The sequence below is a fragment of the Clinocottus analis genome, unplaced genomic scaffold, assembly GCF_023055335.1.
Source record: "Clinocottus analis isolate CAN_PGR_092001 unplaced genomic scaffold, fCliAna1.0.p SCAF_22, whole genome shotgun sequence".
Taxonomy (NCBI): domain Eukaryota; kingdom Metazoa; phylum Chordata; class Actinopteri; order Perciformes; family Cottidae; genus Clinocottus; species Clinocottus analis.
In genome coordinates, this window is record NW_027175954.1 from 9,509,308 (window position 1) to 9,524,391 (window position 15,084).

Consider the following 15,084-nt stretch of genomic DNA (forward strand, 5'->3'; position numbering starts at 1 on the left):
AGTTTTTCTGTACTCAGAAATATTTTTTCCAATCAATGCTACTCATTGAAATGCTTTGTCTGTATCCCTGAGACCTCAAAATCACATTGAATGCTTTTCCGACAGAAAATAAAAACCAGACTCGATATTGAAAATAGTTTTCTACAGATTTTATTTTGTATTTACCTTTAATGGACGAATAGAGGGGACAATTGAAAAGACATGATGAGACATGCATCCATGGCTGAAATCAAACCAAGGATATTGTCATTGCTTCCGTAGCAACAGACGCACAGTATGCACTCACACTGTGGTCACGTCACCATTGTGTACACAATGTTGCTAAATGTTATTTCCTATTTTTAATAATAATGTGAGTGTGGAAACAAAGAAAGCAATGTAGAACACACAGAAATACAGATGATGAATAAATAAAGATGTGATTCTGCCTATTTCTCAGGTCAAATTTAGTTAGAAATTGTACACCTTTTAAAGTAAGTGAGAGATCCATATATTGATATATATATATATATATATATATATATATATATATATATATATATATATATATATATATATATATATATAGAGAGAGAGAGAGAGAGAGAGAGAGAGAGAGAGAGAGAGAGAGAGAGAGAGAGAGAGAGATTGGGGAAACTTACAAGAGCTGAGAGAGAACACAGAGCACATAAGCTACAGAAATGTGAGTGAGCGAGTTAGTGAGTGATGGAGTAGGAGGAGAAGGAGGGAGAGTGGACAATATTGATCTGAACACATGCAAACACATATGGCCGAGTGTTATACAATTTTTCTGCTTGTGATGAAAGAGGACAGGAAGTGGCATTGACCAAAGAAGCAGTGAGTGAGTTCAGTCACTCGTTCGTCTGCTTCGAGATGAATGACGACACAGTCTCCATCCAGAGCCACAGAAGACATTACATCACGTTTTTTGTCATCGTCACCGTGTGGTCATCTGAGCATATTTCAGTATTCTCTTGCTAACTGCCTGCTGCGGTTTTAATGAGTTGTTTTGGTCATGTGACCCAGCCAGGTAATAATTAATAGATTCCAATCAGGAAATCAGGCTTGAGTTGGTTTGTCGCACGGTCAGTTTGCAGCTCCACCTCATATGTTCCTTCCTCTGTTATCTACATGTAAACACTTTTAATGTGTAACTATCTGTGAGTTGCTATGGTGATTTCTTTTAATGGCTATTTGATTGAGTATTTAGATTTGCATTTTCACCGCGTACAGTGTATGCCCATACAAGACCGAATCCCTACTGCAGCGGCCGGTGTTTGAATCTGACCCATGGCCCTTTAGTGCATGCTGGCCCCCAATACTGGCCAAAATGTGTTCTTTTTTATTTTGTATGTGTCATTCGTACGCTATACTTTTTATACTTTTTATTTAATACATTTCGTAATTTACATCTATAGTAATGTGACTACAGATGTACAAATGCTTAACTAGCATTCAGTAATTAGTGCCATCATTTCAGTTTTAAGGAATCCTTTCATGAGAATGATAACAGCCGTGAAGGTAATTAACTGAGGCCTTTGACTTCCTCTTGATATCCACTATTTGTGGATTTGTGTTCAGACACACACATTGTGGAGGGAATGGTTTTCATACACCGAGTAGTCCTCTTTATACTGAGTAAGCTAAGTTTCCTGTGTAAAATTGGCACAGTGTGACTCTAAAAAGACAATGAGTTGGGCCCCTGTACGGTACTCTTAATGGTAAAATGTATTTTTATTTGCTTATGCTAAAAAAATTATCTTAGTGAATAAAGACAAATCATTGTAAAACACTGTTAAAGTGCTCATAAATATATTACCACAAAAGTGATAACATCCTCCCTAAATGTCTGTCTAGCACATTAGAAACTTGCTGCCTTATAAGAAGAAAATAATTAATAACAATGCCTGTTCTCTTCCCATTGTTCTGCAGACTGTGAGCCAGTGTGTGGAAAGAAAGCAGCAGTATATGGTTAAGCGGAAGTTGTGACGCCAAGAGACACAACGAATGAAAGACACTGGCAGAAACGGGAGGGAACATAATGATGACAAAGAGAAATGTGATTCAGGAAAAGAGATGTGAGCTGAAGAATAGTATGAGCATCTTTATTGGTGACAATTGTAAAGACTCTGAAAGATGCTGCTGACTCTGTAAGGGCATGTTTGAGATATATAAGGTCCGTGCCAATTAAAGATGCGTTAGATGGTTTCCTACCACACAATATGGCCTTTCAGAAGTACATGTGCTGGTTTGCTTTGTCTCACTAATGTGCGTGACACTACTCTGCCTTTTTCTGTTTACTTCAGAGTATGTTTGTCAAGTCTTTTACAGCATGCATGTCACACTGTACGTTGACCTTCTGTCTTTCTCGTACCTCCTTATTAACGGCCACCGGGGTGCAAATAAACTGAGCGTGTTTTGTGTTCATTATAGAGATGAACCGTAAACCATATAAAAGCTATTCCCCCTCACAGAGTGACCCTATTCAACCGCCCGCACTCCAGGATATTAATTAAGAGGAGCAAATCATTTCAAGCCAATGGAAGTTGCGCTGAAGGGAGCTGCAGTTCAATAACGGGGAGATATTACCTTTTATTTAATAGCTTCATCACAGAGAACAGAGTGTGTTGTTACCTTGACAACAGACACACCTCTAGTATAGTATCCCATCACTACCACTAACATGTTCACCGACATGCTCACTAACATGTTCACCGACATGCTCACTAACATGTTCACCGACATGCTCACTAACATGCTCACCAACATGCCCACCAACATGCTCACCAAGATGCTCACTAACATGCTCACCAACATGCTCACTAACATGCTCACCAACATGCTCACCAACATGCCCACCAACATGCTCACCAAGATGCTCACTAACATGCTCACCAACATGCTCACCAAGATGCTCACTAACATGCTCACTAACATGCTCACTAACATGCTCACCAACATGCTCACCAAGATGCTCACTAACATGCTCACTAACATGCTCACCGACATGCTCACCAACATGCTCACCAACATGTTCACCAACATGCTCACTAACATGCTCACCAACATGTTCACCAACATGCTCACTAACATGCTCACCAACATGTTCACCAACATGCTCACTAACATGCTTACCAACATGCTCACCAACATGCTCACTAACATGCTCACCAACATGTTCACCAACATGCTCACTGACATGTTCACCGACATGTTCACCGACATGCTCACCGACATGCTCACCGACATGCCCAGCGACACGCCCACCAACACGCTCACTAACACACCCACTAACATGCCCACCAACATGCTCACTAAGATGCTCACCGACATGCTCACCAAGATGCTCACCGACATGCTCACTGACATGCGCACCAAGATGCCCACCGACACGCTCACCGACACGCTCACCGACACGCTCACCAACACGCTCACTAACATGCTCACCAACATGCTCACTAACATGCTCACTAAGATGCTCACCGACATGCTCACCAAGATGCTCACCAACATGCTCACCAAGATGCTCACCAACATGCTCACCAAGATGCTCACCGACATGCTCACCAAGATGCTCACCGACATGCTCACTGACATGCGCACCAAGATGCCCACCGACACGCTCACCGACACGCTCACCGACACGCTCACCAACACGCTCACCAACACGCTCACCGACATGCTCACTGACATGCTCACCGACATGCTCAATGACATGCTCACCAACATGCTCACTAACATGCTCACCAACATGCTCACTAACATGCTCACCAACATGCTCACTAACATGCTCACTAACATGCTCACTAACATGCTCACCAACATGCTCACTAACATGCTCACCAACATGCTCACTAACATGCTCCACTTGCTATCAGTGCTGATGGTGTTAATGTCACGCAGAACAGATTTGCGCAGCCACACCTAACGAGGTGTCCCAATGAATCCAGGAGGATTATTGACATCAGCTGATTGAAAGTGCGATGAGTTTATCTCAGGTTGTTTCGCAACACACACACAGAGAAAGATACCAACACTGCACAGTAGTTGGTGCAGTGACGCACTCCTCCGTTGGTAACAGATAAAGACAGACTTGCAGATGGACAGATAGGCAGGCAGATGTATGCGGAAGTGGGTGCGGCCCGGGTAAGCCTTTTTTTTCTGTGTGGGGATTACACAAACGCGACGTAGAAATCTTCACACTCATTGAGGAGACAGTGCCTACACAGTACCGCAGACCTGCTGTGTGGGTGACTGGCACAACACGGATTGACTGACACTCAGTGGTGGCATTTAGACAAAGTTGTGCTTCAGCAGGCTGGAATGCAAGCTCACACACTCACACATGCCGCTGGTACTGTGGGTGTGTGAAGGGAGGCCTGTGAGGTGTTGGTCCCGGATGGCCAGTGGGCACCAGATCTTGTCTATAAGTCCAGATAAGGACAAATTAGGAGGTGTGAGGGAACAACACACACCGTGTAATGGATCCCCTCAATTACTCATTTGTTTATGATGCCTGTAGCTCAGTTGGCTTCATGCAATCTTGAGCGTGTGTGTACACGCGTGTGTGACATGTGAATATCTCTCGTATACTTCATCTGTTGAGCCGCCTGTGTGTTACAGTGTTATGAATGGGAGCACTTCTGATGTCTGCCTCATGGTGACTCTCGATCTGAGTACCATTCCACATTTATTTTTATTTTCGGACATTTAAAAATTTGTCTTTTCTCCAAGGTTGACTTTCCTATTTTTCTATTCTTACTGTTGCCTGTCCAATGTTAAACTGTTCTTCAGAAACTGCCATAAAATACAGACAATATTCACAGCTCTTGGCATAAGCAGTTGTTAAAAGACTTTCCAGAGCTTCCCAGACCAAACTAACCAATGATCGATAGAAGCAAGTGAGTCACACATTAAGCAAAAGGAAACAGAAGAGCAAACAAGTGAAAAACAATGAGCACCATTTAGAGAGGCCTTAAAAGCTGATGGCCTCTTGAAAGCTTCCCCGAGACTCGTCAACTAATTATTTCTCAGATCCTATTCTATACTTCCGTCTCGTCACTGTAATGTAGCCATAGTTTCTCTTGTTGGCCCTTTGCATTTTTCCATGTATTTAGAGCAATACTTACGGGTCCCTGGATAAAAGAACAATAGATAAGCACAAGAGAAATGGAAACATCAACAATATAATGCAATACAATACAATAGGTTTGCAAATAATACAAACTTGGTTGTTTGTTTAACTCAACTTGAGGATTCACAACGTTGTTATACAAAGTGTTTTTAATATTCTGTCACCCCTATTTACAATGATGGAGGAGTACATCTTTAAAAAATACGCAATGTAAGCGCCACGTCACAGACCAAGCTTCAAATAGCAATCATATTTTTAAGGATCAATACAATTTAAAGTTTCATAAAGATAGATGAAATAGCAGAGTTGTTGCTTTACATTAAAATGTAGGGCTTTCACTCAGTTCATTAAAGTAGTACAGTACTTAGATGTACGTAGGTTTGATCAATCAAAAGGCAAAGGACAAAGTTGTATTCGTCACACTGTATCATTGTCACATTTGATGCTATCTTGCTGAAGCGGGTTAACACAAGCAACAACAGCTTGAGGCACAGACACACAACAAAACAGACTTGAAGTGCTGTGCATCTGTTGTGTTTTGCTGTCTTTCTGCTTTCTGGTTTAATTGCTCGCCTCTTTCCCCTATTTTTCAACCTAATTAACAATAATTGAACACAATGCAATAAAACTAGAGTCAAGTCCCATTCACTACTAATTTGTTTAAAGTGATCTACATCTAATTATATTGTTAAAAAAAGAACATTTCCATCTGACCACTCTTGCCTTGTTTAGCCACTCATATATCATAATCAAATACTATATCTCAGGAGCTATAATTGTACAAACAGTATAACTGGACCTTATCGTATTTAATCTCCACTCTTTGAGTGACTGTCTTCTGGCACCGAATTTTCCATTGCGATTGACTCATAATTCGGGGGCATCCTGCTTTCCTGAGGCAGAACCATCTAAGTCCATTCTCTGTATCTTTCAGTCTGGCTGCAGTGCGCCGGAAGCAGGCCATAAGAGTCTCTGAGAGAGCCAGCCAGGAAACGAGCTGTGCGCTCTTCTCCTACCCGTTCTCCGCTCCTCCACAGTCATCATCATCAGGCACCGTGCCTTGCCCCCCCCCCCCCTCTACACCCCTCCCTTCACTGTTTCTACTTTCACTTGCTCCACTCTCTCACCCTCCCTCCCTCTTGTTCCTATGTGCGTCGAGAAAGTCTCCTCCTCTCATAGTCTGAGCGCACGTCTCCAACCAGTCTTTGCGCGCGTACAAACTCTCCAAGAGAATTCCCCACGGCCGGCCCTCCCCTTTCCGTTTTTTTTTTGCCGCCCTCATTCATTCATGACCCGGGATCGGTGACGTAGGAGATTCCTCGTTGCCCACTGCCGTAGGCAATAACGGGATCCTTGAGTATATATGGGACACTGGTAGCCACCAACCAGCACACTCTCAGTCGCTCCGACTCGGGAACCAGAGCTTCAGCGGAGATAGCAGGCTTTACTTCGCCCTCTTAGGCTAACTCGCTTTGGTCTTTGGTTCAGGATGGACTCCTCTTCGATTTCTCGGAGCCGACGATGCTCCATCATACGCAACTGCAAAAGTAAGTTTCTCTCTATTTTCTTTGGTTTTGGATACATGGACGCTTCAGACATAGCGCTACTGTCATGCTGCTTTTCATAACTTTTGTAACAATTTCTAAGTTTTTAAATGTAACATCCAATACGGATACATGTTTGGATGATGATACAAATTAGAAAGAAAAACAATTTTACGACTTAAATGATTTAATGTGAAGTAGAATATAACAGGGGCTTTGTATTAACACGGAGAAAGAGCTGCTACGTTTGGACACTCGTGTGATTAGGCTTTGCGTAAAGCTCGGTGCGTAGCGCCGAGGCATACACTTAACTTATTGTAACAACACAAAGCTGTAAAGTGTAGACAGTCGATATTGAATTACATCAAATACCAGTGCAGTAGGCGCAAATGTACACGAGTTTGCACTCAGTTTGCCGTTGAAAGGCACGATAATGGATGATATCGGAACCATGGACAGCTCCCGCTCACATCCCTCTCTTCCTGCTTTCCTTCAGGCGGTCTCTCCCTCTGGCTGGTGGTGTGGCTGGTCCTCGGCAAGCCAAGTCCGACATCGGCGTGCCCGCACCTGTGTGTGTGCTACCCGACGCCCATGACTGTGAGCTGCCAGGCGCAGAACTTCACCACCGTCCCGGTCGGAGTGCCCTATGAGTCGCAGCGTGTATTCCTCCAAAACAACCGGATCACAGAGCTTAGAGTTGGCTCTTTTGGCTTCGGGACGCAGGTAAGAGGAAAACAACTTTTACTGAAAGGGAAAGAGAAATGTGAAGCTTAAGTTATATGCATAGAAACGTTTAATTTCAAGACGCTTTCAAAATGTTCCACGTTTACAGTTACTATCCATTAAGAAGAACAATCACTGATCAAGTCATGTGTTTATTTGTACCAGGTCCTGTGGCTGTTCGCAAACAACATAACGTGGATTGAGGGAGGGGCATTTAGTGAGCTGAGGGACTTGGAGGAGTTGGACTTGGGGGACAATCCCAGCCTCCACAGGCTGGAGGGGGGAGCCTTCCGCGGATTAGAGAAGCTCCAGAGCCTCCACATGCACCGCTGCAGACTCACTGCCCTGCCCCATGACATCTTCCACAAGCTGTACAGCCTGCAGTTTCTCTACCTACAGGTAGGGGCGCTGGAGAGACATACAAAGCATGCATGCAGATAACTCTGAGACACACACACACACACACACACACACACACACACACACACACACACACACACAACATGCAGCCACCCACACCGACACACAGCTTCCAGTTACACATATTACAAATTACAGTGTGTCTGCTGTTTTTTCAATGCTAATCCCCCTCCATCTTTCCTCAGGAGAATAATCTTCACTTCCTGCAGGATGACATCTTTTCTGACCTCATCAACCTGAGCCAGCTTTTCCTGCACGGCAACCGTATCCGCACCCTGTCAGAGAATGTGTTTCGCGGGCTGGTCAACCTCGACCGCCTTCTCCTACACGACAACCGCATCAAGCAGGTGAACCGTCGCGCCTTTCGAGACCTCGGTCGCCTGACCATGCTCTTCCTCTTCAATAACTCCATGGCGGAGCTGCCGAGCCAGACCCTGAGGGACACCCAGGGCATTGAGTTCCTCCGCCTCAACGCCAATCCCTGGTCCTGTGGCTGCGAGGCCCGCGCCCTGTGGGAGTGGTTCCGCGAGGCTCGTGTCTCTTCATCGGAAGTGATCTGCGCCTCCCCTGCCAACCGCCGCAACCAGGACCTCCGCTTCCTTCGCGAGATGGACTTCGCCCTCTGCCCCCTGCCAGACCCTGGCTCCATCGCCGGCTCCACCACCACCACCTTCAGCACCAAAACCCGCTGGTGGTTCCACAAGAACAAGCCCCAGTCATCAACGAAAGGTCTCTTCGAAAAATCCTCCGAGACTGTCAAAGCTGGTTTGTACGGGAAAAGCCCATCCACAACCACCTCAGTAGTCAAGTACGAGTTGGGGGAGGAAGAGCTGGCACTGCCCAAACTCGACGCCGAAGAGTACTGGGTAAACTACGGCAACGAGGACTCAGGTGTCACCCTGCGGTGCGTTGAGCTCGATTGTCCACCTGAGTTCGACATGCCTCCATCTTCTTCCTCTCCCTCATCCTCCTCTCAGTCTTTCCTGGCACTACTAGCCGTTTTTGTTTTCAGCCTCAACCTCCATCTGCTAATTGGTTGAATCTAACTCTTAGTACTACAACAAATTCCCCTTCCAGCCTGTTTTAAAGGCTGTGAGAATACCTGTTAAACTGTACACCCTCTTTGCCCGCTTTGCTGTATGCCATTCCTCAAGGCACAGCGAGGGAGATAGGGGGATGGTTAGATTCTGAATCTACCACTTACAGGGCTTAACACTTTTCAGGGCTGATGAGAACTATTCAGCTAAGATCATATGTATCTACAATACTCTACAGGTATGGCTTTCTGTGTCTCACCTGTATGGTGTGACGTTATGATTCCCTGTAATCAGGGGTACGAGGGCTGAGTCCATTACTAATGTCAGTGCAATTTGATAGCAGTTGTGAATGATGTTGTCAATTTTGTCATCTTAACTTATAGTTATAACTGCTATTTCTATTAGTGCATCCAATTAACTGGCTGCTAATACAATTACTGTTAGAATCAGTGCACAGTAATGACAATAATGTAACCACTTAGTGGCATGTAGATAGGTATGTATTTTTGTGATATTTGATATCTGTGGTGCACTCCAATCACTTTCATCTTCATGCAGGAGAGAAGGGTAGTGCTTGTACAGGACAGAGCACAGTGAGGTTAACGTTGAGACAGAAGACAAGACAATATGCTGTGAGGGAGGAGAAGAACAAGAGGAATGCACAAAGGACGTCAATGAAGAAAAAAAGGAGGCAAAGATAATGAAAGGGAGAGATAAGGAAAGAGTTATTCCAAGAACTAGGATTATAATGAGGAAGAGATAGAAGGAGGGAAGAGGGGGGGCAGTGTTCATGGAGCAATACGAAAAGAGGCAGTCAGAATAGCGAGACGCTAAAAGGACAGGGCTGGCAGTAAGAGCAGCAACTTGCAGGAGAGAAGAAATAAATCCACTCGTCTGTGGTGGTCCGATCCATCCATCTCACACACACCGCACCATCTGTAAATGTGTTGTCGTTTGAGACAACCACAGAGAAAGAATGCTTCCTGTCAGGAAGCCAGAGATTTGGATTTGTGGATGTCTTTTTGTGACATATTGATATACTGTGTAAATATTGTTGACTTGATTGCAGATGAAGATCTTGATAAAAAATACTTGATACAAATACTTCCTGAATCATGCTTTTCTTTGGGGCAATATTTGCAGAATTTACTTTAGAAAATTATTCAAGGTTCTTTGTATTGTGGGACAGTACAACTAAAAACCAAAAGAAACACAAGAAATGACACCAAAGATTACACCAAATGACTCCTGAGAGGACTGGCCACTCGACAGCTGGAGGTGCTCAGAATGGCTCTTGCTGAGAGGATCCATCTTTGCATGTCTGAATGAATGGATTAACATGCTGGCACGTCTGAAAAAGGCAAATACGTCAGTAAGTTTGTCACTTCACTGATTCATTGGTGGGCGATGCCAGATGGACAGACGTGGTGGAAATTAGCTGATTTGTAAATACACTAAGAGACCAATTAAAGAGTCTGGTGACTGTCAAAGCCGGAGACAACAGGAGACACATTAGGACTGACACACTGCCATGCAGACAGAATGGGAAGTGCTAGAGGAGTGGGCTTAAAAGTCAAACATAGTAGGGAACTAATTAATGCTGAGACTGCATAAATACGGAACGAAAAAATGTTCTGAGATGGCGAGCAGCAGAAATAATGTAGAAAAAGGGAGGAGGAAGTTACCAAATATAGGCATCCGCTCTCTCCTTCAGCAGTGGTTAATAATCTTGCCCTCTTCAAAGCATGTTCCCACATAGCCTTTTAAGAAGCGAGATACAGTAGGTGTTCTGATGTATAGCAATTCCATTTTTTTTCTTCTTCTATGTACTGAGTTTCCCTAAAGCTTCCTCCGTCACTCAAGGCCACAGATAGGATGGAAGGAGAGGATCCCAAAGGTGACAATCGTACAGCAGAGATGTAGTAGGAGTGAAGGAGTAGGAGGTAATGTTAGAGGTACAAACAAAAACACACATACACACACACACACACACACACACACACACACACACACACACACACACACACACACACACACACACACATAGATCTACCCACAAAGGCAGTCGACCTCGCTTCAACGGATACAACCGGGAGAAAAACGACTGCCTCTTTGAGATTTGAGGTCAAACTGAGCCCAGATGCTCTTCAGTGGCCATGACAGTGAGGGCTGCTGGCAAATTACCAAAGTGACGGTTATACCATTTGTTTCCATGTTCAATTCATGTTTTGTATCTGAGACAAAATAGATTGACTTATTTGTTATTAATTTTCATGGAAAAGAAAAGAAATTGTCATTGACAAAGGAAACATTAAGAAAGTATAAATTCACACTTGATTTAACCAAATGTGTATCTGTTTCAGTCTCTCTTGGCATTTGTCCAGGGAAAACAATCCAAGCACACACACACACACACACACACGCACACACACACACACACACACACACACACACACACACACACACACACACACACACACACACACACACACACGCACTGCCATTGTGTAAGACCTCCAGGCAGTTGTCCAGCTTTCTCAACTGTGAAACTGTTGAGCTGAGGATAACAGGAAGTGTGGAAGTAAAACTGCATGAGCAGCATAAAATTCTTGACCATTCACCGAGATTTCGAGTACAGTGACCCCGCAAGCTTCTGTGCTCCAATGACATCAATAACACCTGCTCTTGCCAACTGTAATCGTCATAAAATAATACTGATGGTTATGCATCACATGTAGGTATAAAATTATACATATTTTTACAGATCCAAACTCACTATGGGCCAACATCTTGTGTGATTGTGATTGTCTCTGCCGACAAGTTAAAAGAAACCTGGTTACAACTTCCATTACGTTATGCACATGAGACACCCAGGTTCACATTTAATACTCTAATGTGCACATATGTCCATCGTAAAGGTTGGTGTCTATTGCGATCACCATTCCCTCTTGTCCTACTGGTAGTCCAGAGATCCCTTCCTTACACGATTCCAATGTAAGTAAAGGGGAAACAAATCCAGTTGTCCTCATTCTGTGCAAAAATGCATTGAATAAATTAGCTGTAGCTAATATTCATGTAGCTAGCAGGTCTTAAAACTCAACACCACATTGTGACAATGTCCAGGTTTTTCCATACGACTATTTATTCAATAGAAAGTAGCTCTAGATAATTTTTCTTTTTTTGCTGACATTTTCAGTTAATTTAGCAGTTAACAAGTAATATTTTATGTTGTTGTTGTCATAGGAACTTTGCATCCTGCAGAGTGATTGGGCAGGCAGGTACATATGCTAACACAATTATTTGGCAGGCAGAGGAAGATTCAGTGTATGCTTTTCACAAAATAAAAAGAACATGTTATGAAATTATGGGACCAGATTCTAACTAATTTTCACTTTGTCAAACAATATGTCGGTACCAGACTTCTCTGAGCAGACGGACAACAAAGCAAACGCAAAAGCTGTTACATACAAAAGTCACAGGCTCACACTGCAAACACACACACACACACACACACACACACACACACACACACACACACACACACACACACACACACACACACTGTGTAGCATGGAGCTCACAGCTTGTCATGCCTATATAAGGATGAAACAAGCACATCAGACAGCTCATTCTTCTCACTCCAATTGGTCTCCAAGCTTTTGTGTGGCAGAAAGATTCCATGACGCACATTCTTCGTCGAGTACATACAAACTGTGTGGATTCGATTGGACAAATTCAATGTCACTCAACCATGAGACACAGTCGCGGGCAGGATGTGAACATATCTGTTGAAGCTACAGTGTGTTGAATGCATTATTAATAATGATTCCCAGTTTATTCATGAGAGGAGAGGGAGCCCAACAGAAATGGAGAGTGGGCTGATTGCTGCAAGCTCGTTCAAATGTGTCAAATGCCTCTCTACTTTCTCACAACTTGCCTCCACCTGCTGCGCCCTCATTCCTTTATGTCATTTTCTCTCCCTCACTCCCTTGCGCGCACACACGCACATACTTGCACGAGCGCACACACACACACACACACACGCACACACACACACGCACACACGCACACACGCACACACGCACACACACGCACACACACACGCACACACACACTTCTCACTTTCTCATGCACTTACATAATCTGCATGTTGTTCACCCTGTTATCTCTTCAGGAGTTGATTTTTTTTTCACCCTCTCAGACTCTTAATTAAGAAATCTCTTTCATTTTGTGTCACCAAGCCTCTTGCTTTCACACATACCCTCTTTTCTCAAGCGCCCTTGACGTCATGTCCTCTGCTCTCCATTGACATTTTTTCAGTTTGTCCTTCTAGCATACATCCTCCAACATGATCCGACAAGCTCTTCTGATTCATTTATTTTCATTCACTAGGAAACTATATGTCACTTCTATCCACCCATTTGTCATTTGCCTTTGGTTTGTTAGATTTTGATTAGTTTTTTACATTGTTTTAACTCCTGTTTTCTTTTTAAATTATTGATAAAATTCTATTGGAATAAAAAAAAAAAAAACAGTCTTGAGGGCACACATATAGTCTCCTTTTGTGCTTCAAAGTTTCTAGGAATCAAAATATTTTCCATATAAAAGAGATGAGAACAAAGGTTTCTGCAACAAGTCAACATGAGAGAGATACCTTTGATGTGGTGTGCAGCACTGTCATAGTTGGTGCCCATTATTCTTTAGTTATGTAGATAAATGGATACACATAAGAACATATGGGCACATATACACGGGGTAGATACATTTTAAAACAACACCTATCCAAAAAAATGCAACTCAGAACAACAAAAAGCACCTAAAATGCTCTTCAGTCCTATCCTACAGATACAAAAGTCTAAAATAGCCCAACAATGAATCAGAAATAGCTCCTTAACCAAAATGCTTAAATGTATATTTCTGATCTCCTGGTAGGGAGCGAAGGAATCTAAATAAATTCACAGTAAGTAAACCTATATTACCTTTTCAGAGTTGATGGAAATGCAATAAAGGCAGATTTTTTTAAAAATTGATTCTAAATTCAGTGTCACCATTATTACCATACTCCCATGGATCATGATGCAAGTTAATGTCTGCTACAAAATTAGATGAACATACATTTGTAAAAGCTACGGCACAGCTGGTAGTGAACAGTCAGAGCTCCCACCAATGCAAGTCAGTCAAATTTGACTAAGATGGCAGCTGACTCACTCATTGACGTATCGAGAAAATTGGATACAGCGTTGAATGCAGCGCCTGTGTTGAATGCAGCGCCTGTGTTGAATGCAGCGCCTGTCATTCCTTTGAAAGTTACTTAGATGCGCATAAAGTGGACAAAGTTTGACATACAAGTACATAATTCAGATAAAAATACCCAGATATTCTGGTGATCTTAGCCATCACTGGCAAGGCCTGTAGAATGAATGCTAGGACAAGGTTTTGAGCCACAGAGGCTGAGTTGCTCTTTGCTTGAACCCGGTCTGACAAAACGCATTGGTAAGCTTGAATAGATCGTGGCCAATATACAATAGAATATTTTAAAAGAGAAAGTATTTGTTTATGGTCTTTTATTAATAAATATTATTATTATTCTTTTCAGTAATTGCAGAATTGTCATGGTCACTTATAAAGTAGGTTACTATAACATCTTCCCCGAAGGCACCTCAAACGAATATCTGATGTTGTGTATGATTGTTATTATGCCACTTACTACAGATACACATGCATAACCATGTCTAAGACCATTTACTCTAATCAGTTTTGTGTAACAAAAAGACAGAAAAAAGGGAAAACTCTTTAACGCCAATATGGAATGGGCTGTTGACAGAATGAGCTGAAAATGAGTATTTGTGTAAATGTGAGGGAGAAAGAAAGATAGCAACAGAAGAGGTGTGACGTTTGAGTCATGTACTTGGAACGCTTTGCAGGCGAGAACATTTGGAAGGCTTAAGTGTGTACGCACACACACACGTGCAAATGCACCCTCCTTGGCAGCTTTTGCCGTTGCTGGTAACATTACGCCTTGAGAAAGCCCACTGGCAGACAGACGTTCTTAATCGCATCACACAAGCAGGGTTCACGCACATGCGTGCCTACACACACGCTCTTTCAAAAATGCTAACAAAATACTGTAACTTGCATAAGACTCATCACATCTTCTGAAATCAGGTGGCCTCAAAATATTTGCATGTTTTACAATACATAAGCATTTTCATTTTAGTGTGTATTT

At 43.0% G+C, this 15,084-nt stretch overlaps 2 protein-coding genes across 2 annotated transcripts; both read left to right on the forward strand.

Annotated features, from left to right (window-relative positions):
- Window positions 1-3,103: 3,103 nt before the first annotated feature.
- Window positions 3,104-3,928, forward strand: LOC137793337 (uncharacterized). The gene has a single exon (XM_068589428.1). It carries the CDS (start codon window positions 3,104-3,106, stop codon window positions 3,926-3,928), a length of 825 nt encoding a protein of 274 aa, XP_068445529.1.
- Window positions 3,929-6,532: 2,604 nt separating this feature from the next.
- On the forward strand, window positions 6,533-9,941 carry rtn4rl2a (reticulon 4 receptor-like 2 a). The gene is made up of 4 exons (XM_068588982.1): window positions 6,533-6,681; window positions 7,175-7,401; window positions 7,567-7,800; window positions 8,007-9,941. Exons 1-4 carry the CDS (start codon window positions 6,624-6,626, stop codon window positions 8,859-8,861), a joined length of 1,374 nt encoding a protein of 457 aa, XP_068445083.1. The 5' UTR covers window positions 6,533-6,623; the 3' UTR covers window positions 8,862-9,941.
- Window positions 9,942-15,084: the final 5,143 nt, after the last annotated feature.

Coding starts and splice junctions, on each gene's coding strand:
- rtn4rl2a (XM_068588982.1), top strand. CDS start 6,624: ATGGACTCCTCTTCGATTTCTCGGAGCCGACGATGCTCCATCATACGC. Junction 6,682..7,174: donor CATCATACGCAACTGCAAAA/GTAAGTTTCTCT, acceptor GCTTTCCTTCAG/GCGGTCTCTCCCTCTGGCTG. Junction 7,402..7,566: donor CTTTTGGCTTCGGGACGCAG/GTAAGAGGAAAA, acceptor TATTTGTACCAG/GTCCTGTGGCTGTTCGCAAA.
- LOC137793337 (XM_068589428.1), top strand. CDS start 3,104: ATGTTCACCAACATGCTCACTAACATGCTTACCAACATGCTCACCAAC.